This window comes from Podarcis melisellensis, assembly GCF_964234715.1.
Source record: "Podarcis melisellensis genome assembly, chromosome: 2".
Taxonomy (NCBI): Eukaryota; Metazoa; Chordata; class Lepidosauria; order Squamata; family Lacertidae; genus Podarcis; species Podarcis melisellensis.
This window is the reverse complement of record NC_138529.1, coordinates 121,649,367-121,672,316: the sequence shown is the minus strand read 5'-3', so window position 1 is coordinate 121,672,316 and position 22,950 is coordinate 121,649,367. Positions and strand designations below refer to the sequence as shown.

Here is a 22,950-nt window from a genome sequence, read left to right as displayed (position 1 = left end):
GGCTGGGTTCCTGGAGAGGCGTGCAAGGAGGAGGGGAGGGTGGCACCGGAGGAACGGAGGGGGCGCGCAGAACATCAAACGAGCCTGGGATCTCCTCCCCGCCTGCAAAAAATAAATAAATCCAAAAAATAATCAGGGCGCTATTGCAGTAGGCAGCTGCTGCTGACTCACCTTGCGGGCACGGAAGGGTTAACCCGAGCCCTGAGGTCAAGTTTCCCAAGTGGGCGGGGCTTAGCAGGCTCCCTCCCTCTTCTGCCTTGCAGGAAGAAGGAGGCGAGGAATCAGAACCTGGGAATCAAATCTCTCCAAAAGGAAATACTTCTCCTGCCAAGTTCCTTTCTAACTCCTTTTTCCTTCTTCGCTCTTTTTTTTAACTGTCTTGTTTGCTGCAACTCCTGAAACTCTTGTGAGTAGAAATTCAATCTCTGCTGGTTTGTGGGGGGAATCCGTCCAAGTTTTAATGGGCTGCGTTGGGCTTAACTCTGCCAAGAGAGAGAGAGGGAAGAATCACTTTTGGGACTTACCTCTCTCTCCAGCAGCCCCTGCTGTCTCTTCCTCCAAGGGAGGTGGGGGGGGGGCAAATGCAACTGAGGTTGGGGAGAGAAAACCTAAGTGGGCTTCTTGGCTGCACAGACACCTCCTCAAAGGTCACCAGGCCCTGAAAGACAAAGAAATCAGGGTTGTCCTGGCGGATTACGTAAGAATAATAATTTTTGAAGAAGTTATCTGAAGAAGTGTGCATGCACACGAAAGCTCATACCAAGAACTAACTTAGTTGGTCTTTAAGGTGCTACTGGAAGGAATTTTTTTTGTTTTGACTATGGCAGACCAACACGGCTACCTATCTGTAACTGGAATTTTTGAAGAGATATTGAAAGGTTCTGTTGCAGGGCCTAGAACTTCCTTGTTGACATGTGAACTATACTCAGAGTCGCAAAGTGATTTCATGCTCTTTATTCAGCTCATATTGGTGAGGAGGAATGAAAGTCCCCTCAAAGTATCTGCTTTATATACATTATTTACACAATGGGCTGCCCATGATTGGCTAATTCTGGAATTCTACTGTATGCCAATCAGGTTGTGGATTCACTTCTATCTGGAGCATGATTGGGTGGTTCCTGCTAACCAATCATACTGTTGCATTGTTCTAGGACCAATCAGACTGCTGCATTCTGAATCCTATTGTTCTAGGACCAATCAGACTGCTGCCTTTTGGAGCCTATTGTTCTAGGACCAATCAGACTGCTGCAGTTTGGATCCTATTCAACTCAGTACATAACACCATGCAAAGCCTTTGAAGTGAGCAAGTGGAAGTCAGCAATAATTCGGAGTATCAGTTGCTGGAAATTACAGGAGAGGAGAGGCTCTTGTGCTCAGATCCTGCTTTCAAGATCCCCACAGGAATCGTGTTGGCCACTGGCCTGATCATCAGACTCTTCTTGGCTTCTTAATCCTGGCCCAGTATACCCAGTATACCAGTCCAGACACTGAGGTCTAGCTCCAAGGGCCTTCTGGTAGTTCCCTCACTGGAGAAGTGAGGTTGTAGGGAACCAGGCAGAGGGCCTTCTCGGTAGTGGTGCCCGCCCTGTGGAATGCCCTCCTGCCAGATGTCAAGAAAATAAACAACTATCTGACTTTTAGAAGACATCGGAAGGCTGCCCTGTTTAGGGAAGTTTTTAAGGACTGATGTTTTATCGTGTTTTTAGTATTCTGTTGGGAGCTGCCCAGAGTGGCTGGGGAAATCCGGCCAGATGGGTGGGGTATAAATAGTAAATTATTATTCTTCCTCCTCTTCTTCGTCTCCCATGTCCAAGCCCAACACTCTAACCACTACACCACACTGCCTCCACTGCTCCCCCATGTCTCTCGGCTGCTTATAAGTCTCTGCCGTTTTTTACAGGTCCCAGCCGGGGTCACCCTTCGCTCCTAGCAAAGCATCCTTCCCTGAGGCGTGTGCAAGACGGGGGCTTGCAAACTTTGCCAGACATCGACGCCCTCCCCTCCAACGCCAATCAAATTCCAGCAGCCTTTGGCTTGGGAGCAAAAACAAGGCAATCCTTGGATTCCTTCTGGGAACTTTGAGAGATGGAAAAGCCAGACTCAGTGGCTCCCTGGGGAGGAAAGGACCCCCACGTCCCCCAGACTGGGAGCACTGGGGAGGTCTGGGAAAGGAACGTGCAGCAGATCCTGGGCGAGGGCAATGCCAGCTCAGATGTCCAGCGCCAACACTTCCGGGCGTTTTGCTACCAGGAGGCCAAGGGCCCCCGCGAGGTCTGCAGCCGCCTCCACCACCTCTACTGCCAGTGGCTGAAGCCGGAAAAGCACACCAAGGCCCAGATGCTGGACCTGGTGGTCTTGGAGCAGTTCCTGACTATCCTCCCCCCGGAGATGGAGAGCTGGGTCAGGGAGTGTGGAGCGGAGACCAGCTCCCAGGCGGTGGCCCTGGCAGAAGGCTTCCTCCTGAGTCAGGTGGAAGAGAAGAGGCAGGAAGAAAAGGAGCAGGTGAGAGCACTTTCTTTAAATCGTACCTATGGGACTGCCTCTCCTGGTATGTCCCACGGAGGACCTTACGGTATTCAAACAAAAACATCTTGGAGGTCCCGGGCCACAGGGAGGTTAGACTGGCTTCAACCAGAGCCAGGGCTTTTTCGGCCGTGGCCCCGATCTGGTGGAATGCTCTGTCACAAGAGACTAGGGCCCTGCAGGACTTGACATCTTTCCGCAGGGCCTGCAAGACAGAGCTGTTCCACCAGGCCTTTGGTCAGGGCGCAGCCTGACCCCCCTCCTTCTGTAATCCTCATAGAACTCTAGCCCAATGGTTGCCATTAATTTGACTCTGAATTGATTTTAGAATGAATTGATTTTAGAATGTATTTCAATTAATTGATTGTGATTTTATGTAAGCTGTGATACTTTTACTGTTGTTAGCCTCTCTGAGCCTGGCTTCGGCTGGGGAGGGCGGGAAAATAAATAAGTTGTTGTTGTTGTTGTTGTTGTTGTTGTTTGTTGTTATTATTATTATTGGAGTTGGGAAGGAGCCAAATAGCAGGGTGGATAAAAATCAATGATAAAAAAATCGGACTTTTTCATTTAAATCGGATTTTCAAATTGAAATCCTTTTGGAGGAAAAATCTTTCTAAAGATAGTTTTCTATTTAAGTTACATTATAGTCCAAAGGAAATAAAGATTTGTTTTAAGTTTTTCATGCTAAAACTCAGTCTGGTTTTTTTTTAAAAAAAAATGTTTAACCACATCAGTTAACAAACATGCCATAATGTTATTGTTTTAGTTAAATAGTTTAGTTAAATAAATGGTTTAAATTGTGATTAAGTGCAGCAGAAAAGTTGTCCAAATATAAACAGTTAACTTATTAAACCTCACAATAATTTCATAACCATCTGTCCATGTATTTCTAATAGTATAACCAAATCAGTAATTTTTAATGTAACTGTAAAAACTACTCTGAAAATTTATTATTCCAAAAACGAAACATTCATCTGGTTGTAAATATTAAGATTATACCAGCAAGAAAGAGTCTTTCTGTAAAACAAAAAAAAAATTAAATCAAGTCATACAGACTAGTGATTTAAATCCATTTTATTTAAATCAAATCCACCCTGCCAAAGAGTCATCAGGCATAGGCAAACTCGGCCCTCCAGATGTTTTTGCCCTACAACTCCTATCATCCCTAGCTAACAGGACCAGTGGTCAGGGATGATGGGAATTGTAGTCCCAAAACATCTGGAGGGCCATGTTTGGGGATGCCCAATCTAGTCCAACTTCCTGGAATTCCTCCCCCGCCCCGGCCCCATTAGTCTGTTACAATAAAAGAAAATAAAGTTCAGTAACACATGCCAAATAAAAAAAAAAGGAGCAAATTTCCACACCGGAATCAAAGCATTACACTTTTTATGCCAAATCCCATTTCGACAGTCCGGTGGAGTTTCCCCATCTGAAATCTCTTTCCCAGCTATTTTGGTATGAATTCGTTGTAAGAGCTAAACTCCCCAAGGGGAGGATAGAATGTGCAAATGTTTGGTGTGCCCCACCCCCGTGATGAAGTCAGGGTGCCTCTTCCTAATCCCTTTCCCTGCGTCAGGATCCCCATTTTTATTTCAGATCCAGAGGCTGAAAAATGGGGGCCTTCCATTTTACGACACAGAGAAGGTCCCGCCGGTCACCAGGAGGAGGCAGCTGTTCTGGAGAGCCATTCCGGAGGGCAGTGGAACAGATTCTTCCCCTTCACTGAGTAAGGAGGAATTGGGAGTGGGTTTTTGGTTTGATCACGGTCTCGGGGGTGGGGGGTGGTTTTATAGGCCCAAACCATCTTGCCTCCATGACTAACCGGGGAATTCTGCTCCAGATGAAGGGTGTAATATGGATGGCGGTTGAGGATGAATCCTGACAAGACAGAAGTACTGTTTTGGGGGGACAAGCGGCAGGCTGGTGTGGAGGACTCCCTGGTCCTGAATGGGGTAACTGTGCCACTGAAGGACCAGCTGCACAGCCTGGGAGTCATTTTGGACTCACAGCTGTCCATGGAGGCGCAGGTTAATTCTGTGTCCAGGGTAGCTGTTTATCAGCTCCATCTGGTACACAGGCTGAGACCCTACTTGCCTGCGGACTGTCTCGCCTGAGTGGTACATGCTCTGGTTATCTCTCGCTTGGACTACTGCAACGCGCTCTCTGTGGGGCTACCTTTGAAGGTGACCCGGAAACTACAACTAATCCAGAATGCGGCAGCCAGACTGGTGCCAAGAGCAGGCGCCGAGACCATATAACACCAGTCTTGAAAGACCTACACTGGCTCCCAGTACGTTTCCGAGGACAATTCAAAGTGTTGGTGCTGACCTTTAAAGCCCTAAACGGCCTTGGCCCAGTATACCTGAAGGAGCGTCTCCACCCCCATCGTTCTGCCCGGACACTGAGTTCCAGCGCCGAGGGCCTCCTGGTGGTTCCCTCACTGCGAGAAGCCAAAATTATTGTGAGGTTTCATCTGGTTGTAAATATTAAGATTATAACAGCAAGAATGAGTGGTGTTGTTTTTTAAAAAAGATTTAATCAAGTCTTACTGACTAGTGATTTAAATCGTGGTTTAAATTGATTTGATTTAAATCCAACCCACCCTGATTCCAAAGCTGTATACCTGCAAAGTATACCCAGGCAGTTCGGGTTGCGAACCGGGGCAGGTGACAGGAGGCAGGAAAAAAATCCTACCTGCTTCCTTTTTTCCTTTCGCTCATAGGCAGCCAAACTCCTCTTCCAGATCATCCCAGCCTTTCCTTACTGTGTGACAAAGAAGAAATGGTGTTCGTTCAGTTGCCTGGTCAGGTAGGAGATGGAAAAAACATGGGATCTGGGAAGTGGTGCTGGCCAGGGCTTGAAAGGATGTGCTCCTTGATCCCTTTCCAAGGATATCTGCTTCCTTCGTAGAATCACAACAGATGGAAAGGGACCTGTGTTAAGGAAATGGTTTATTCTGACCAAGCGGAATGTAAAAGATTCCCTTTCCCCCCCAAGATTGCAGCTGCAGGGAGTCTCAAGTCTTTGTTGTTGTTTAGTCATTTAGTCGTGTCCGACTCTTCGTGACCCCCTGGACCAGAGCACGCCAGGCACTCCTGTCTTCCACTGCCTCCCGCAGTTTGGTCAGACTCATGCTGGTAGCTTCGAGAACACTGTCCCACCATCTCGTCCTCTGTCGTCCCCTTCTCCTTGTGCCCTCCATCTTTCCCAACATCAGGGTCTTTTCCAGGGAGTCTTGTCTTCTCATGAGGTGGCCAAAGTCTTGGAGCCTCAGCTTCAGGATCTGTCCTTCCAGTGAGCACTCAGGGCTGATTTCCTAAAGTCTTACAGCAGGGCAATTTTTTGTGTGTTCTACATTATTTATTGAAGAAACAAAGAAGTACAAAAGTACGTAAGACACGGAAAAGAAGTTTACATTACAAAAAGGGGTGGGGGTGGGGAATTGTTAGTGTAGTTAACCAGACGCTAACCTAATATGGTATTTATAAACATGAATCTTCAATCCAATCGTTAAAGGGAGCTGCATTTTTATTTTTCCAGTTCATCAACACCAGCAGTGAGAGCGAGGAGAGTCCGCTCATATTGCCCCTTTGTTAGATTCCATGTGTTGGGTATATCATTCAAAATGACATTTTCCTCTACACTCATGCTGATTATCTCTATTACCTTCTGCCAAAAGTTTTTCAATGTAGGACATTGTAAAGGTAAAGGGACCCCTGACAGTTAAGTCCAGTTGCGAACAACTCTGGGATTGGGCCCTCATCTCGCTTTACTGGCCAAGGGAGCCGACGTTTGTCTGCAGACAGTTTTTCCAGGTCATGTGGTCAGCGTGACTAAGCTGCTTCTGGCGAACCAGAGCAGCGCACGGAAAACTCTGTTTACTTTCCAGTCGGAGTGGTACCTATTTATCTGCTTGCACATGACGTGCTTTTGAACTGCTAGGTGGGCAGGAGTTGGGACAGAGCAACGGGAGCTCACCCCATCGCGGGGATTCGAACTGCTGACCTTCTGATCGGCAAGCCCTAGGCTCTGTGGTTTACACCACAGCACCACCTGCGTCCCATTGTACAAACATATGTTTTACGTCAGCTTAATCCCTGTCACATCTCCAGCACCTAGATGTCTTAGATAGTCCTTTTATAAACGAGCAGACTGGAGTCCAGTAAGTTCTAAATATTATTATTTGCATGAGTCTTAATTTGAGGTCCAGAGACACCCTGGTTATAGAACTTACCGTGTAGCAGGGTGGCTTAGCCTGTCCTTGCACTTGTGAGTCTCCCACAGTCATCCCACATTTTTCTCAGTCCTGTGTTCAGAGAGAAGTGCTGTGTGTTTGTGAAAATGCAAACAAACCACTGAACAAGAATGTTTTAGGAAAGAGAGGAGACCAAGAAGAGCTTGCTGCAAGAGAGATTTGCGGCCTAGGGTTCACGTACCTACGGGAGCGCGTCTCCTGGTACGTCCCGCGGAGGACCTTAAGGTCCACAAATGACAACACTTTGGAGGTCCCAAGTCACAAGGTAGTTAGATTGGTCTCACCTAGGGCCAGGGCCTTTTCAGTACTGGCCCCGACTTGGTGGAACGCTCTGTCCCAAGAGACTAGGGCCCTGCGGGACTTGATATCTTTCCGCAGGGCCTCCAAGACAGAGCTGTTCCGCCTGGCCTTTGGTTTGGACTCAGTCTGACCATTATGTTTCCCTCCCCTTATGGTCTTGATCTATCGGCTACTTTTAAAATGAGGCTGCATTTTAAATTGCATTTTAACCTGTATTTTAAATGGCTTTATTTTGTTTTTTTCATTATGTTTTTATTGTAATTTTATTGGTGTTAGCTGCCCTGAGCCTGGCTTTGGCCGGGGAGGGCGGGGTATAAATAAAATTTATTATTATTAGTAGTAGTAGTAAGAGTCACAGAGAGAGACTTAAGAGCAAGCTGTTGGGCTTTAAAAACTGTTTAGAAGCTTAGAGATACCATCTCATTTTATACGTGAATGAAGGCACCAGGGTGGCACTGTGGTATAAACCACTGAGCCTCTTGGGCTTGCTGATCGGAAGGTCAGCTGTTCGAATCCCCACAACGGGGTGACCTCTCGTTTCTCTGTCCCAGCTCCTGCCAACCTAGCAGTTCGAAAGCATACCAGTGCAAGTAGATAAATAGATACTGCTGCGGCAGGAAGGTAAATGACGTTTCCATGCACTCTGGCACTCGTCACGGTCCTCCCTGTGCCAGTTGCGGTTTAGTCATGCTGGCCACATGACCTGGAAAACTGTCTGTGGACAAATGCCGGCTCCCTCGGCCTGAAAGCGAGATGAGCGCTGCAACCCAATAGTCACCTTTGACTGGACTTAACCATCTGGGGGGTCCTTTACCTTTACCTATACGTGAAACATGGAACATATATTACTACATGTGTGGAGGCAACATTTGGTGAATACTTTTAAACCTCCGTATTGGAGGTTGCTCCTCGGTCATGGAAGCTTAAACTGAGATTCCTGGACTAGAGGACCATTGGGGAGGTCCCATTCAAGTCTACAATTCTATGGGGCTATGTTTCTATGATGTGCTCTTATTGCTTCACTGGAGTTCTGCCCGCATAAACCCCAGCAACCCAACGAGTCATCGAGGCGTACAATGCCAGAATCACAGCTCTCTCTACGTCAGTCACGAGGAGCAAATATTTTCTAACCCTTTTTTTTCTCTCCAGGGCCCACTGACCTTCGAGGAGGTGGCTGTGTTTTTCACGGAGGAGGAGTGGGCTCTGTTGGATCCTGGCCAAAGAGCCCTGCAGTGGGAGGTCACGATGGAGAATTATGGGAACTTGGTCTCTCTGGGTAAGGACCCCCTCTTCCCCTTGTTAAGATAAACTGTGCAGTGCAGAGATGGTCGACAGTTGCCAGGCTATCCTGGACCAGAAGCTCATAGAACAGCGGTTCTCAACCTGTGGGTCTCCAGACGTTGTCGGACCACAACTCCCATCATCCCTGATTTCTGGCCTTGCTAGCTAGGGGTGATGGGAGTTGTAGTTCAACAACATCTGGGGACCCACAGGTGGAGAAAGGCTGTCGTAGAAAGTCTTCTGTAGCATCCTTTGGTGTCTGCTTGCCCTCTTTGTGACCGGAATTTGAGTTCCTTTTCGTTCTCTTCATTTGAGCAAGACTTCAATTTTTTGAAGGGAGCCTTCTTGCCTCTAATAGTTTCTTTGACTGCTGACTAACCATATCAAGTCTTCTGTTAGGTTTCTGAGAGGGATACCTCCAGTGTAGGAACGTCTCTTTATAATTTATCCCAACAACAGCAAGTGGGAGGTGGAGCAGGAATTTTGGTGTCGTCCTGAGATTGTAGCATATTCAGAAGCTAACCTCAGATTCAGCAGGGCTTGGGGAGAAGGAAGCGGAGACGCTTGAAAACGATAGAATCGGAGAAGCAGAGAACTGGGCTCGATCCATAACGAGAATCTGCTTCTGCCTTGCAATTGAAACACATTTTCTTTTTCTCCCTCCCCCAAAACAGGTAATAGGCAGAACAATAAGAATATTAGTGAGACATCCATGGCAACATCAGAGAATGAAGCATGGAAAGAGATGTTTGCCAATCAAGAAGCACCCCAGAAGTCAATGAATGGGGAAGAGAAGTCCACCACGACTCAGGACATTGATGTCCATGTACCCCTGAATTCGCAAGATCTCAAAGGAAACAGCAGGAAGACATGTCCAGTGCGTGGTGAACCATATAAGTATCAATCACAATCTAGTATATGTTACAGCATCCACACAGAGGAGAAAGCACATAAATGTTTAGAATGTGGAAAGAGCTTCAGTCGTGGTGGGGATCTAAATGTGCACCAAAGAACTCACACAGGGGAGAAACCATTTACATGCATGGAGTGTGGAAAGAGCTTCAGTCGACGTGACCATCTTACTTTACATCAGAGAACCCACACAGGGGAGAAACCGTTTAAATGTATGGTGTGTGAAAAGAGTTTCAAACATGGTAAAAGCCTTACTGCACATCAAAGAACACACACATGGGATAAATCGTTTATATGCATTGAGTGTGGGAAAAGATTCCATGAGAGTGGTGACCTTACTGAGCACCAGAGGACCCACACAGGAGTGAAACCTCACAAGTGCATGGAGTGCGGAAAAAGCTTTAGCCAGAGTGGAGGCCTTGCTGCACATCAAAGAACCCACACATGGGCAAAACCGTTTAAATGCATGGAGTGTGGCAAGAGCTTCCATAGGAACTGTGACCTTACTGTGCATCAGAGAACCCACACAGGAGTGAAACCTCACAAGTGCATGGAGTGTGGAAAGAGCTTTTGCCAGAGTGGAGGCCTTGCTGCACATCAAAGAACCCACACAGGGGAAAAACCCTTTAAATGTTTGGAGTGTGGAAAGAGCTTTGGTCGCAATTACCACCTTACTTTACACAAAAGAACCCACACCAAGGAGAAACCATATCAATGTACAGGGTGTGGAGAAAGCTTTAGTGGGAGTGATGGCCTGACTGTGCATCTGGGAACCCATGCTGTGGATAAACCCTCTAAGTGAATGTGATAAAAGCTGTAGTGGGAGCACTAAACTTACTTTATTACAGTCCAAAGACCCTCAAAATCAATTTTGAAAACAAAATATAGCCGAGATACAGGAAAAACATTTCTGGGTAACCCTGTTTAGGGAAGCTTTTGATGTTTGGTGCATTACTGTATTTTAATATTTTTTTGGAAGCCGTCCAGAGTGGCTGGGGAAGCCCAGCCAGATGGGCGGGGTATAAATTATTTATTTATCTATCTATCTATCTATCTATCTATCTATCTATCTATCTATCTATCCAGAGCATGTCAATTTCTAATTCTTATTACCCGCGAGAGGAATTTTGCCACAGCCACCGTTATGTCATTTATCTTCCAAGGAGATATTTGAGATAAAAGGTATCAGACTTACCAGACGAATTCACCAAGATAGGTTTGATGAATTGGTTCCTGGCTTGTTGATAAAGCCCACAGTGTAGTAAAATTTGTTTTGTACAGTTGACAGCCTGAAGACATAAACAAAGTCTATTCTGCAGTGGTTTTTTCAACCAGTGTGCCCTGGCACCCTGGGGTGCCGTGAAGGATGCTCAGGGGTGCCACAGGCAACACTGGCCTCCGTCCCTCTTTCCTTCGCTCCCTCCTCGGATGCCCTCCTGCGTCTCTGCCTCCCAAAGGCTTGCGCAGCTGTTTGTTGCAGCAGCCCTGGCTACAAGCTCCCTAGGCGAATGGTGCCTCTGGGGCTGGCCAGGGGGTGCTGGGTGGCAGGAACTAAGGTGGCCTTGCAGGAAGCAAGCAAGCGGGCAAGGGAGCCCAGCCAGCTGGTCTGCCAGCCCTTGCTGTTGGGAAGAGACAAACAAGTCCCACACCCCTGTGGTACATGGATCAGCACAGGAACACCAACCTGAAACCATTTTTGATTCCCAAACTGACCAAACGTTTTCTCTGCAAGGAGGGAGGGGGTCAGGGAGCCTTCCCATTGTCTCAGGAATTGAGTAATCAGCATTTTAATGGGTGACAGACTATCAGGAAAGGCAATCAGATAACCTGGCAGACAGGAAAAAACACATTCAGATTTCCGCTGTAGACTGTCTTTTCTGTGATGTAGGTATGTGGGGGGGGATCTTAGGTTACACCCCTTCTGTGATGTATGTATGATGTACGGAGGGGCGGTCTTCAGCTCCAGGGCAGGGAATTTAAAATGTATATATAAGGGCAGGCACACCTTGATTCTGGGGTCATCCTCCTTTCCTGCGTGTGAAGGGGGCACCCTATTGCAACAGATCAATAAAGATCAGGCTTACTAGTTGCTTTGTTTCTCAATATTCTCTGGTTGGCCTCTGTTCTTTTCTCCTACCAATAGGGAACCTACGTAAGGACTCTATATGGCCTCTTGAATACCCCATAAGGGAAAAGGGCAGGAACCAGAATTGGCCTCCACAGTCACTTATGGGCTCACTGATGAGACCATGTCCATGGAAGACAATCTTACTCTGCTATGATGGGTCGTGAAAGAAGAGGAAAAAGAAAGAGAGAGTCATTGGAGCACCCCACAATTGCCTAACCTTGGCTCCCATAGGTTCTGGTCGGGGGTCACAAGCGAGAGACTTCAGCCAGGACATAGAAGCCAAACGGCGGCCCGGTGGCATGATCTTAATTATTGCAACAAGACTTCCCACTACCACAAAGATGAAGCAGCCAAAAGCCCCAAACAATGGATAGATAAGTATTTTAAAGTTTCCCTTCATACATTTCCAAAAGCATAATCAATACATCATAGGTATGTCACAGGAAAGGTGTGGTCTCAGGTAGAACCTGAGATCCAGTGGTTGCCGCTGTCACTCAAATATAGTCTTTCATACTTACTTCATCACAGTGCAAAGGAAAGCATTTACAGTTCCCTGGTCCTTAAAAGGTAAAGGGACCCCTGACCATTAGGTCCAGTCGTGGCCGACTCTGGGGTTGCGGCACTCATCCTGCTTTATTGGCCAAGGGTGCCGGCGTATAGCTTCCGGGTCATGTGGCCAGCATGACAAAGCCGCTTCTGGCGAACCAGAGCAGTGCACGGAAACGCCGTTTACTTTCCTGCCAGAGCAGTACCTATTTATCTACTTGCACTTTGATGTGCTTTGGAACTGCTAGGTTGGCAGGAGCAGGGACCGAGCAATGAGAGCTCACCCCATTGCGGGGATTCGAACCACCAACCTTACGATCAGCAAGTCCTAGGCTCTGTGGTTTAACCCACAGCGCCACCCGCGTCCCTCCCTGGTCCTTGAGTCAAGTTAAATACACCCCTTTGTCTTGTCCCACTATGGGGTGGGTAGGCATGGTGAATGAGATGGTTGCCTGTCTGACATGCTTGGGGCAGGATATCACCTCGGGAAGCCCCTGCAGCCATGACTGTATATCTCGGGGGATTATGCTGGGCTCAGTCACCTCAACCCTTATACCTGGGTCCCACATGCCATCGGAACTGAGAAGATTCAACAATGTGATTTCTTATGAATTTCTAAAGTTTCCCCATTGAGCCAGTACATAAGATGCATTTATCAGTGAACTGCGACATTTGAAAAATCCTTCCTGTAGCACCTTAAAGACCAACTAAGTTAGTTCTTGGTATGAGCTTTCGTGTGCATGCACACTTCTTCTTTCGTGTGCATGCACACGAAAGCTCATACCAAGAACTAACTTAGTTGGTCTTTAAGGTGCTACAGGAAGGATTTTTTTTTTTTGTTTTGACTATGGCAGACCAACACGGCTACCTATCCGTAACTGCGACATTTGAGAATGTGCAGCGGAGGCTCTTTGTCTTTGCCTGGTAGTGTGGAGAGGCAAGGCTGGGGGTGTCTCTCTCACATGTCCACCAATTCCCCGGTAACACATCCATCTCCCGCTGTTCTAGGATTCCACACTGAATTGCCTTCCAATAGGTGACTGAGTTGCCACTTCTTTTTAGCTGTTGTTGTTTAGTCGTTTAGTCGTGTCCGACTCTTTGTGCCCCCCTGGACCAGAGCACGCCAGGCACTCCTGTCTTCCACCGCCTCCCTCAGTTTGGTCAAACTCATGCTGGTAGCTTCAAGAACACTATCCAACCATCTCGTCCTCTGCCATCCCCTTCTCCTTGTGCCCTCCATCTTCCCCAACATCAGGGTCTTTTCCAGGGAGTCTTCTCTTCTCATGAGGTGGCCAAAGTCTTGGAGCCTCAGCTTCACGATCTGTCCTTCCAGTGAGCACTCAGGGCTGATTTCTTTTTAGCTACTGACGCCTAACTTGTAATTGCATCCTGAACTGCAGGATCTTGTTCTTTGGTTCATGAAAATGCGCTCTGGGGTTTTGCAGCCTGGAGAGAACACCTTGCTCTTCATCCCTGGCATCTTCGCTTCCTGGAGTAGCCAGGATTTTTTTGGGGGGGGGGGTGCGCGCGTGCGCAGAACCTCAGTTTCCTATGTATTTTTTCTAGATCTTTGAAATATTTGATTTTGAATAAAGAGTGGATTTCATGCTCTTTATTCAGCTCATAGTGGTGAGGAGGAATGAAAGTTCCCCCAAAGTATCTGTTTTATATACATTATTTACACAATGAGCTGCACGTAATTGGCTAATTCCAGAATTCTCCTGTAGGCCAATCAGGTTGTGGATTCACTTCCATCTGGAGCTGGATTGGGTGGTTCCTGCAGACCAATCATACTGCTGCATTGCTCTAGGACCAATCATACTGTTGCATTCTGAATCCTATTGTTCTAGGACCAATCAAACAGCTGCATTTTGGATCCTATTCAACTCAGTAAACAACAATCTTCATTGTTTGGGGGCAGCTGCCCCTCCCCCCTCTGTGCTCTTGAGAAGGCTGCGTTAACATTCACTTATTGAGTCATTTCAAAGTAGGGATCCAGGTGCACACTGCATAATGCAGAAACCCCCACCTCCCTTGTTGTCAGTCTGCATAAGATGGGGGGGGGGGGCTTGATGCAGAGTCCTTGGCCCAGATGGAGGAGGGAGGGCAGCCCCTAGAGCGCAGAAGCAGGCAGGGAGAGGGAGGGAGGGAGGGAGGGAGGGGCGGTCTGGGCGCCCTCGGCTTGCCAAGGGTTAAAAGGAGCAGAGCGGGATTCCTAGAGAGGACAGGAAGGGGAGGGCGGGGGAGGGCAAGGTCCTCCCCAGCAGAAGCCCCTCCCTGCCCAGTCCCTTCCTGCCAGCAAAGAGGAGGCTGCTCTGTTCTCTCTGCTTTGCAAAAACTTCCTCGGTGCCCCTCCTGGAATCTGGTGAGTCTCTTCTCTCTTCCCCCTTGGGGTGCAGCGGGGAGAAGGGGGTCCCAGGGCTGCAAGGGAGGAGGCAAGGGCCCCCCCGCTCGGCTCATGCATGGGGGGGGGGGAGACCCCCAAGTCCTGCCTCCAATTCCTCTCTGCCAAGCCAGGGAGGGGCTGAGTGTCCAGCAGGTCTGCGACTCTGTCCTTCCTTTGGATCAAGATGCTGCCTTCCTTTTTGGGGAGGAGTCTTTGGGGCAACAAAAAGAGGGCATGCAAATAAGCCCCCTTCAGATTGAGGGGAAAGTCGCATTTCATAACACAGAGAAGCATCCGAGGAAGGAGACGCCCTGTGGAGTGGGGAGATACAGCCCCCCCCAAGTGTGGAGACTGGAGGGGAGACGCTCTCCCACCATCTACCCAACTACAATTCCCAGAGATCCCTGGCAAGAAGGGGGGATTGGTGACCACCCTGGGAATTGCAGCCTTTGCGCAGCAGGGCTGAAGCTGTCTCCTTGCAACTCTCAGGGTCCTGAACCAATTCTGGCTCCCAGGATTCTTGGGAGGAGTCCCTAGGGCCGGGTGAGATCTGGTTTCCAACCTTGTTAAACATCTGCCCCCTCCCAGCAGAGCAAGTGCACAGACTGGCATGTGCCACTCTTGGGAGCAGGAGCTCCATCCAGCCTTGCTCAGCTCAATCTTTTTAGGAAGACCAAGCCCCTCCTGCCCTGGCAAGGCACTGGGGTGAAGCTGCCATGTCATCAGCTATTTGTTTGAATAATAATAATAACAATAATAATAATATTTACCTGCCACCCATCTGACTGGGTTTTCCCAGACATTCAGGGCTGCTTCCAGCACATATAATATACAGGGCTGCCTTCAGGTGTCTTCTAAAGGTTACATAGTTACTCATCTCCTTGACATCTGATGGGAGCGTGTTCCACTTGGAGGGGGCCACTACCTAGAAGGCCCGCAGCCTGCTTCCCTGTAACTTCTCTTCTTGCACTGAGGGAACCGCCAGAAGGCCCTTGGTGCTGGACCTCAGGGTCCAGGCTGAACGATGGGGGTGGAGATGCTCCTTCAGGTATCCTGGGCCGAGGCCGTTTAGGGCTTTAAAGGTCAGCACCAACACTTTGAAAGTAGATCCTTTAGGAGCGGTCTTACATGGTTCCAGCAGCCACTCCCATTCACCAGTCTAGCCTCCGCATTCTGCAGAACACTAAGTGAATGACACAGACGCTGCTGCAGACTAAAGTTAGAAAAGCTTTAATTGCTACAAATGGTATAAGGAAACATGATACGGAATTAAGGGAAAGATGGTGTTGACCTGGAGTGGTTACAAAATTTATGGTCTCTCCCCGAGTGCCACGGGCCCTGCTCCAAAGAGAGCTTCTCTAAAGAAAGCACAACCAAAAACCACTCCATTTTGTGTGAATAAGGAAAATGAGGAGATGGCAAAGAAAAAGCAGGAGCCAGATCCTATTCCCAACCTTCTAGGGTCTCTCAGCAGCTCTAATGATGAGCAGAAAGAGGTTTGGGGCCCTGCCAGCTCAACTGCTAAGTCATCTCTTGCATTGAGAAGTGGGTCCAGGACCTCTTCTGAAGGCGGGCGGGGGGCAAAAGTCTTTGCTCCCCCCCACCTGCCTTCAAAAGACGTCCGGGATAGCGGGAAGCGCTTCCCTGCTATCCCGGACAGCTTTTAAAATGCTGGTGGTGGGGAGCAAAGCCTTTCGGCCCCCGCCGGCCTTCCTGGACCTCTTCTGAAGGCCGGAGGGGGGGAAAGGCTTTGCTCCCCACCGCTAGCATTTAAAAGAGGTCCCCGGAGATTTCCCTATGGGCTTTCTTCTTGCGAAGCAAGCCCATAGGGAAATTCATTTTGCGAAGCGCCTCCAAAACGGAAAACCCTTTCGTCTAGCGGGTTTTTCGTCTTGCGAGGCGTTCGTCTTGCGGGGCACCACTGTAATAGCTATTTGGCTGTATTCTGCCCATGCTCTGGGGCTGCAGTTTTCAGGTTGGGGACAGGATGGTGCCTGGTTTTTGCACCAAGTTCTATCCATAAGCCCCTCTGAGTTCAATGAGGTCTACTCTCAGGTCACTAGTGTGCAGACCATGCCAGCCTTATGAAGTTTGGTGAGGTGCCAACAGATTAAATGGGAATCACTGGAGATGTTTCAAATGGGGTTTCTGTCGGGAAGGGGCTGCCCCATTTGTGCTTTTCCAGGAGCAGGGGAATATCTAGGCCAGGAAAATCCCTGCAGGGCCTCTGAGGCTCCCTTTGTTTCTTCCTCTCTCCCAGGACCCTGCAGCTTGTGGTGGCTTCCCGACTCCTCAGGAAGGATGAAAGAGACTGAATCTGTAAACCTAGCGAGGATGGAAGGGGGAAGGACGGTTGACTTGGTCAGGTTGTCTCCTGCATCCCTCCTCACAGCCTCTGAGCGTTCCCTCCCAATGACCTCCGAGGGATCTGGTGAGTCCCAGGGGAGGGGAGATGGGGACATGGATGGATGGAGCCCTAAAGGTATCGGGGCTTGCTCAGCTTGGGGGTGGGATGAGGCAGGCAGGCGGATGGAGATTGAGAAGGTGAACACCTTTTCGGGCTCCTCTACCTACTTGCCTTCCTGCCTGCGCCTTTGACATCTGCGGGGAATTTGAGCTAGGAATACATCACAGCTCCATGGCCACCGCGATGTATTGGCAGCTCAAGATGTCTACAACCTGTACTGTGATTGAATGCCCTACCGGTGTCAGAGAACTCACTGATCCATCAGGCAGCACTAGAAGCCACGACTCTTTAAAGTAACCTGCTTTATAGATTGATCACAGATGGGGCCTCTGTGCATTATCTTTTTCTTTTCTTTTCGGAATAACTTTTCCTTTTCCTTTAAAAACAAGGATCATATAGGACTCATAAATGATACAAATATGTAGATTTGATTTTCAAATCAAATTCTCTCATGATTTCTCAAATGAATTCTCATGTGATTCTCAAAAATAATCTTCTCATATGATTCTCAAAAATAGCAGAATAAATTTACAGGAATATCTATAACATATGGTTCATCATTAGTGGTCAGTTTATGAGTTAATGAATTGGTTTAAATTGGAGGGAGAGGAGAGATAGGGGAGAACAGAGTACATTCAACATCTCCTAGCCGAATGCCTAGTCAGGAGCTCTTGTGACTGTCGTGCTTAGATTAAGTGTGAGTCATTTTCCCTCTACTGTTACCCATGAAACAATACAGAGTTGATCTCCTCCTGAACATGGGAGGGTGGTTCCAAGAGATAGGGGAGAACAGAGTACAGTGGTGCCTCGCAAGACGAAAACAATCCATTCCGCGAGTCTCTTCGTCTTGCGTTTTTTTCGTCTTGCGAAGGAAGCCCATTAGCGGCTTAGCGGATCAGCTGATAAGCGTCTTAGCGGCTTATAAAAAGGGGGGAAAGGGGGGAAAAACCGCAGGAACTCACAAGACATTTTCGTCTTGCGAAGCAAGCCCATAGGAAATTCGTTTTGCGAAGCACCTCCAAAACGGAAAACCCTTTCGTCTAGCGGGTTTTCCGTCTTGCGAGGCATTCGTCTAGCGGGGCACCACTGTACATTGAACATCTCCTAGCTGAATGCCTAGTCAGGAGCTCTTGTGACTGTTCTGCTTAGATTAAGTGTGAGCCATAGTCATTTTTCCTCTACTGTTTCCAATGAAACAATACAGAGTTGGTCTCCTCATGAACATGGGAGGGTGGTTCCAAGTGAAGAAAGTGATTTATAAATTTAAATTGAGACCAACCAGATTGAGGTAAATGCTGATGGGGAGTGTGCAAATGAAGATGTTCCTGTTTGTTGAGGCATGGAGATTGCTGGCTCCTGACCAGAGAGCTCTGCATAAGGAAGTCAAGGAGGGGAATCGGGGAATCATGCACCCTCTAGGTAAAACTCCCTGTTGGATCATAAGATGAGTTTTGAAACTCCATACATAACTCTATGTGATGAACCTCCACTATTTGGATGGAGACCAACAGCATCTGGGATTCTAACATCCTCCCTGTGAGCCCTGTATGGAGTGATATCAACTGGTTTCTCTGTGAATATTCTTCATCTAGTCATGCCTTTTTAAACAATGACCAGGCTTGCCTAAACTGCCCAGGCCTTCTTAAATATCAGCTTGAAAGTTTTTAGGGAAGTTGAAGTAACTTCTGTCAGGTTTGTTGTTTTTGCTTTTGCTCCGTCTGTATTTTGTTGACCAAAGAGATGACTGACCTTTGAGATGGAGTGGACAAACAAAATCTATCCCGAATAAAAGCCAAGCAATTCCAGCCAACAAAGGCAGTGAAAACTATAGTAAGGCCTCACATCTAACTCTCTTCAGTTCTTCCTCTATGACAAGCATTCATTAACATTGTTCAGTGAACTGGAGCTCCATTTCTTCCTGAGGCTCTAATTAGCTTCTCTCCTCATTGCAGATGGTGATGAATTGGAAGGGAAGAACAAGGGGAACCACAACAGAATCCACATAGCGGAGGAGTCCGATAAATATTCAAAGTGTGGAGAGAACATCCGTCAAAGGTCCCAGTCCACCTCCCATCAAACAAAGAGCTTAATTCAAAGGAAGAGCCTCACTTCCCATCAAACAATTCATACAGGGGAGAAACCATATCAGTGCTTGGAATGTGGGAAGAGCTTAACTCGAAAGTACAATCTCACTTCCCATCAAAGAATTCATACAGGGGAGAAGCCCTATCACTGCTTAGACTGTGGAAAAGGCTTCTGTGTGAAGGAAAGTCTCACTTCCCATCAAAGAATTCATACCGGGGAGAGACCCTATCAGTGCCTTGAATGTGGGAAGAGCTTCCGTCAGAGGCAGGGTCTCACTTCCCATCAAAGAATTCATACAGAGGAGAAACCCTATCAATGCCTTGAATGTGGGAAGAGCTTCAGTCAGAGGCAGGGTCTCACTTCCCATCAAAGAATTCATACCGGGGAGAAACCATATCAGTGCTTGGAATGTGGGAAGAGCTTCAGTCATAGGCGGAGTCTCCCTTCCCATCAAAGAATTCATACCGGGGAGAAACCCTATCAGTGCTTGGAATGTGGGAAGAGCTTCACTCAGAGAAAACATCTCACTTCCCATCAAAGAATTCATACCGGAGAAAAACCCTATCAGTGCTTGGAATGTGGAAAGAGCTTCAGTCAAAGCTCACATCTCACTTCCCATCAAAGAATTCATACTGGGGGAAAACCCTATCAGTGCTTGGAATGTGGGAAGAGCTTCAGTCGAAAGGACATTCTCACTTCCCATCAAAGAATTCATACAGGGGAGAAACCCTTTCAGTGCATGGAATGTGGAAAATGCTTCCGTCTGAAGGAAATTCTCACTTCCCATCAAAGAAGTCATACCGGGGAGAAACCCTATCAGTGCTTGGAATGTGGGAAGAGCTTCAGTCACAGTCAACATCTCAGTTCCCATCACAAAATTCATACAGGGGAGAAGCCATATCATTGCTTGGAGTGTGGGAAGAGCTTCAGAAAGAGCACCCATTTCAATTCCCATCAAAGAATTCATACAGGGGAGAAACCTTTTCAGTGCTTGGAATGTGGAAAGAGCTTCATTCACAGCCACAGTCTCACTTCCCATAAAATAATCCATACGGGGCAGAAACCCTTTCAGTGCTTGCAATGTGGAAAATGCTTCGGTTTGAAGCAAAAACTCACTTCCCATCAAAGAATTCATACAGGGGAGAAACCCTATGAGTGCTTGGAATGTGGAAAGAACTTCAGTCAGAGGAGCAGTCTCGCTTCCCATCAAAGAATTCATACAGGGGAGAAACCCTATCACTGCTTGGACTGTGGAATGAGTTTCAGTCGCAGGAGGAGTCTCACTTCCCATCATAAAATTCATACAGGGGAGAAACCATATCAGTGCTTTGAATGTGGAAAGAGCTTCATTCACAGCCACAGTCTCACTTCCCATCATACAATTCATACAGGGGAGAAACCATATCAGTGCTTGGAATGTGGGAAGAGCTTCAATCACAGCCGCAATCTCGCTGCCCATCAAAGAATTCACACCAGAGAGAAAACCTCTTAGTGTTTGGAATGTGGGATGAGCTTCAGTCAGAGTGCCACTCTCATGGCCCCCCAAATAATTCATGCAGGGTTGAAAGCATATCAGCGCATGAAATGTGGATAAAATATCACTCGTAAAAGTCAATTCAAGAACTCACCGCAGGGTGAATAATAGAATGGTAGATTAGGAATCTAGTCCAACCCCCGCCAATGCAGAAACAACCTCATTTCAAGCATCCATGACAGATGGCCATCCAACTTTTTCTTAAATACCTCCAATGAAGGAGAGTCCTCCCTTCTGAGGGAGTTCCTTTTCACTGCTGGCTCTTACTATCAGAAGGTTCTTCCTGATTTTTAGGAGGAATCTCATTTTGTGTTGCTTGAATCACCTCTTCAGATTCCTTCAAGACCTTGAGAAGGACTTCTGTAAGTCTGAGAATGTCCAGGGGATTGGACCATGCTCTATATTCAGGGGGGAACCCATGGAGAGGTGTCCGATATAGGGCTTAAGTCATCTTGGCATTGGTCAGGTTGTCATAGTTACAGACATACTTACTGGTTTGGACGGAAGTGATTCTTACTCCAGGGAAGTGGTGACTGTGAGATTACAGGCGCTCTCGCCAATATTATCCAACCGTCCAGTAAAACTTTGACACAGCAGACCGAATGTTTACCCGCTGAGGTCGATGTATTGGGAGGTTAGGTTTAGGGCTGTGTGGTATTGCTTAATTGTATGTGGGGTCCCTATAAAGGGAACTTCTTCCTCCAAGTGGGAGGGAGACCGGTCAAGTTACCATCAGTTGAATGCAACATTTAAGTTAGATTTTAAAAAATGGATTTGCAGAACAAAACTCACAGTTTGAAAGGGATTTATTAGGCTCCAGGGTTAAAATAGTATCTAAAATGTATAACATATTATTTGAGTGGGACACAAAGAATGCAATGATGAAATCATCAGTGACAATCTGGGCCAGAGATGTAGGACACAATATTGACTTTGCTTTATGGGAACAACTGTGGAAAGTAAATTTAAGGTTTACAGCTTGCTACACGCTAAGGGAAAACTTCATGAAGATGATGCAGAGGAGTCAATCAGGATGATCCAGGGTCTGAAACCAAGCCTTATGAGGAGGGCTTGAGGGAACTGGGAATCTATTTTAAGTGAAGTTTGCCGAAATCTACACTTGCGACATGGGCTGCCATAGGTCCAGATTTTCCCGGACATTTCAGCAATTTCCTCCCAGACGCTACTTGCAATTCTGTACATATGGCAACCATATCTATATACAGTGGTTTTCAAACAGCTTAGTTCCTGAACAACTTTGAACTCGAATGCTGCAAACCTGGACGTCAGTGTTCCAGTTTGTAAACTTTGCTTCGGAAGCCGAACGTGCTCCTGAGCTTCTGTTTTCACTGTTGCGCTGCTAATTTGTGTCCCCCTGCATTGGAATCAAAGCCTTCTTCCTTCTGTTTTCACTGTTCCGCTGCTAATTTGCATCCCCCCATTGTAATAAAAGCCTTCCATTTCCAATTGCAGTGTTCTGAGGTGATCTTTGGAGCTTATATTTGGTACTTTTATTTTTGCCACAAAAAAATTGCGTTTTTATTTGCCTTTTTGTGACTGTGACTTGTTCTTTGTTTTTGATTGATTGTGTGACTGTGGCAATGTATAAAAAGCCCCCCATCCAAACAATGTCTATCATCAGTGCAGGTAAGGACAAAAATTAATTTTACTTTTAATGTACAGTACTGTTTTCTTTGGGGGATGCAGGTGGCGCTGTGGGTTAAAGCCTCAGCGCCTAGGACTTGCCGATCGAAAGGTCGGCGGTTCAAATCCCTGCAGTGGGGTGCACTCCCGCTGCTCGGTCCCAGCGCCTGCCAACCTAGCAGTTCGAAAGCACCTCCGGGTGCAAGTAGATAAATAGGGACCGCTTACCAGCGGGAAGGTAAATGGCGTTTCCGTGTGCGGCTCTGGCTCGCCAGAGCAGCGATGTCACGCTGGCCACGTGACCCGGAAGTGTCTCCGGATAGCGCTGGCCCCTGGCCTCTTAAGTGAGATGGGCGCACAACCCGAGAGTCTGTCAAGACTGGCCCGTACGGGCAGGGGTACCTTTACCTTCTTTACTGTTTTCTTTATTTTATAGTACAGTACATTGATTATTGCTTTCATTTTATGGATCAATGGTCTCGTTAGATAGTAAAATTCATATTAAATTGCTGTTTTAGGAGTTGTTTTTAAAAGTCTGAAACGGATTAATCTGTTTCGCATTACTTTCTTTTTTAAATTTTTATTTTATTTTATTCAAGTTCAGGATTTTTTACATACATATATTATCTCCTTCCAAATTTTACATTTCCCGCACAATTTTTTTTCTTTCCCTCCCACCCCCCCATACCCATTGGAAGGGTTCAAACAATTATCCTCAGCCACGGGCATAGCGTCTTTAGTTTCCACCAAATGTCTTTTGTTCCATTAGTTGTTTCCTGTGACATGACTGCAACAATGTCTGACTGAATTGTTGTTGTTTAAACAACATTTAGTTGTGTCCGACTCTTCGTGACCCCATGGACCAGAGCACACCAGACACTCCTGTCTT

At 47.3% G+C, this 22,950-nt stretch overlaps 3 protein-coding genes across 4 annotated transcripts in view; all 3 read left to right on the top strand.

Moving 5' to 3' along the window:
* Window positions 1–22,950, top strand: part of LOC309364552 (uncharacterized protein) — a 419,096-nt gene that overhangs the window by 205,124 nt on the left and 191,022 nt on the right. The window lies entirely within an intron of this gene.
* Window positions 17–10,311, top strand: LOC309364638 (zinc finger protein 213-like). The gene is made up of 6 exons (XM_081902330.1): window positions 17–406; window positions 1,901–2,502; window positions 4,120–4,249; window positions 5,246–5,331; window positions 8,228–8,354; window positions 9,034–10,311. The coding sequence occupies exons 2-6, from the start codon at window positions 2,086–2,088 to the stop codon at window positions 10,071–10,073; spliced, it is 1,800 nt and encodes a 599-aa protein (XP_081758456.1). The 5' UTR covers window positions 17–406; window positions 1,901–2,085; the 3' UTR covers window positions 10,074–10,311.
* On the top strand, window positions 14,103–21,882 carry LOC309364656 (uncharacterized protein). 2 transcript variants are annotated; one of them, XM_081902367.1, is made up of 4 exons: window positions 14,103–14,310; window positions 16,592–16,762; window positions 18,751–20,376; window positions 20,694–21,882. In XM_081902367.1, the coding sequence occupies exons 2-3, from the start codon at window positions 16,633–16,635 to the stop codon at window positions 20,373–20,375; spliced, it is 1,755 nt and encodes a 584-aa protein (XP_081758493.1). In that variant the 5' UTR covers window positions 14,103–14,310; window positions 16,592–16,632; the 3' UTR covers window position 20,376; window positions 20,694–21,882. The 2 variants fall into 2 exon arrangements, with proteins under 2 accessions (XP_081758493.1, XP_081758492.1); XM_081902366.1 differs by having other exon boundaries at window positions 18,751–21,882.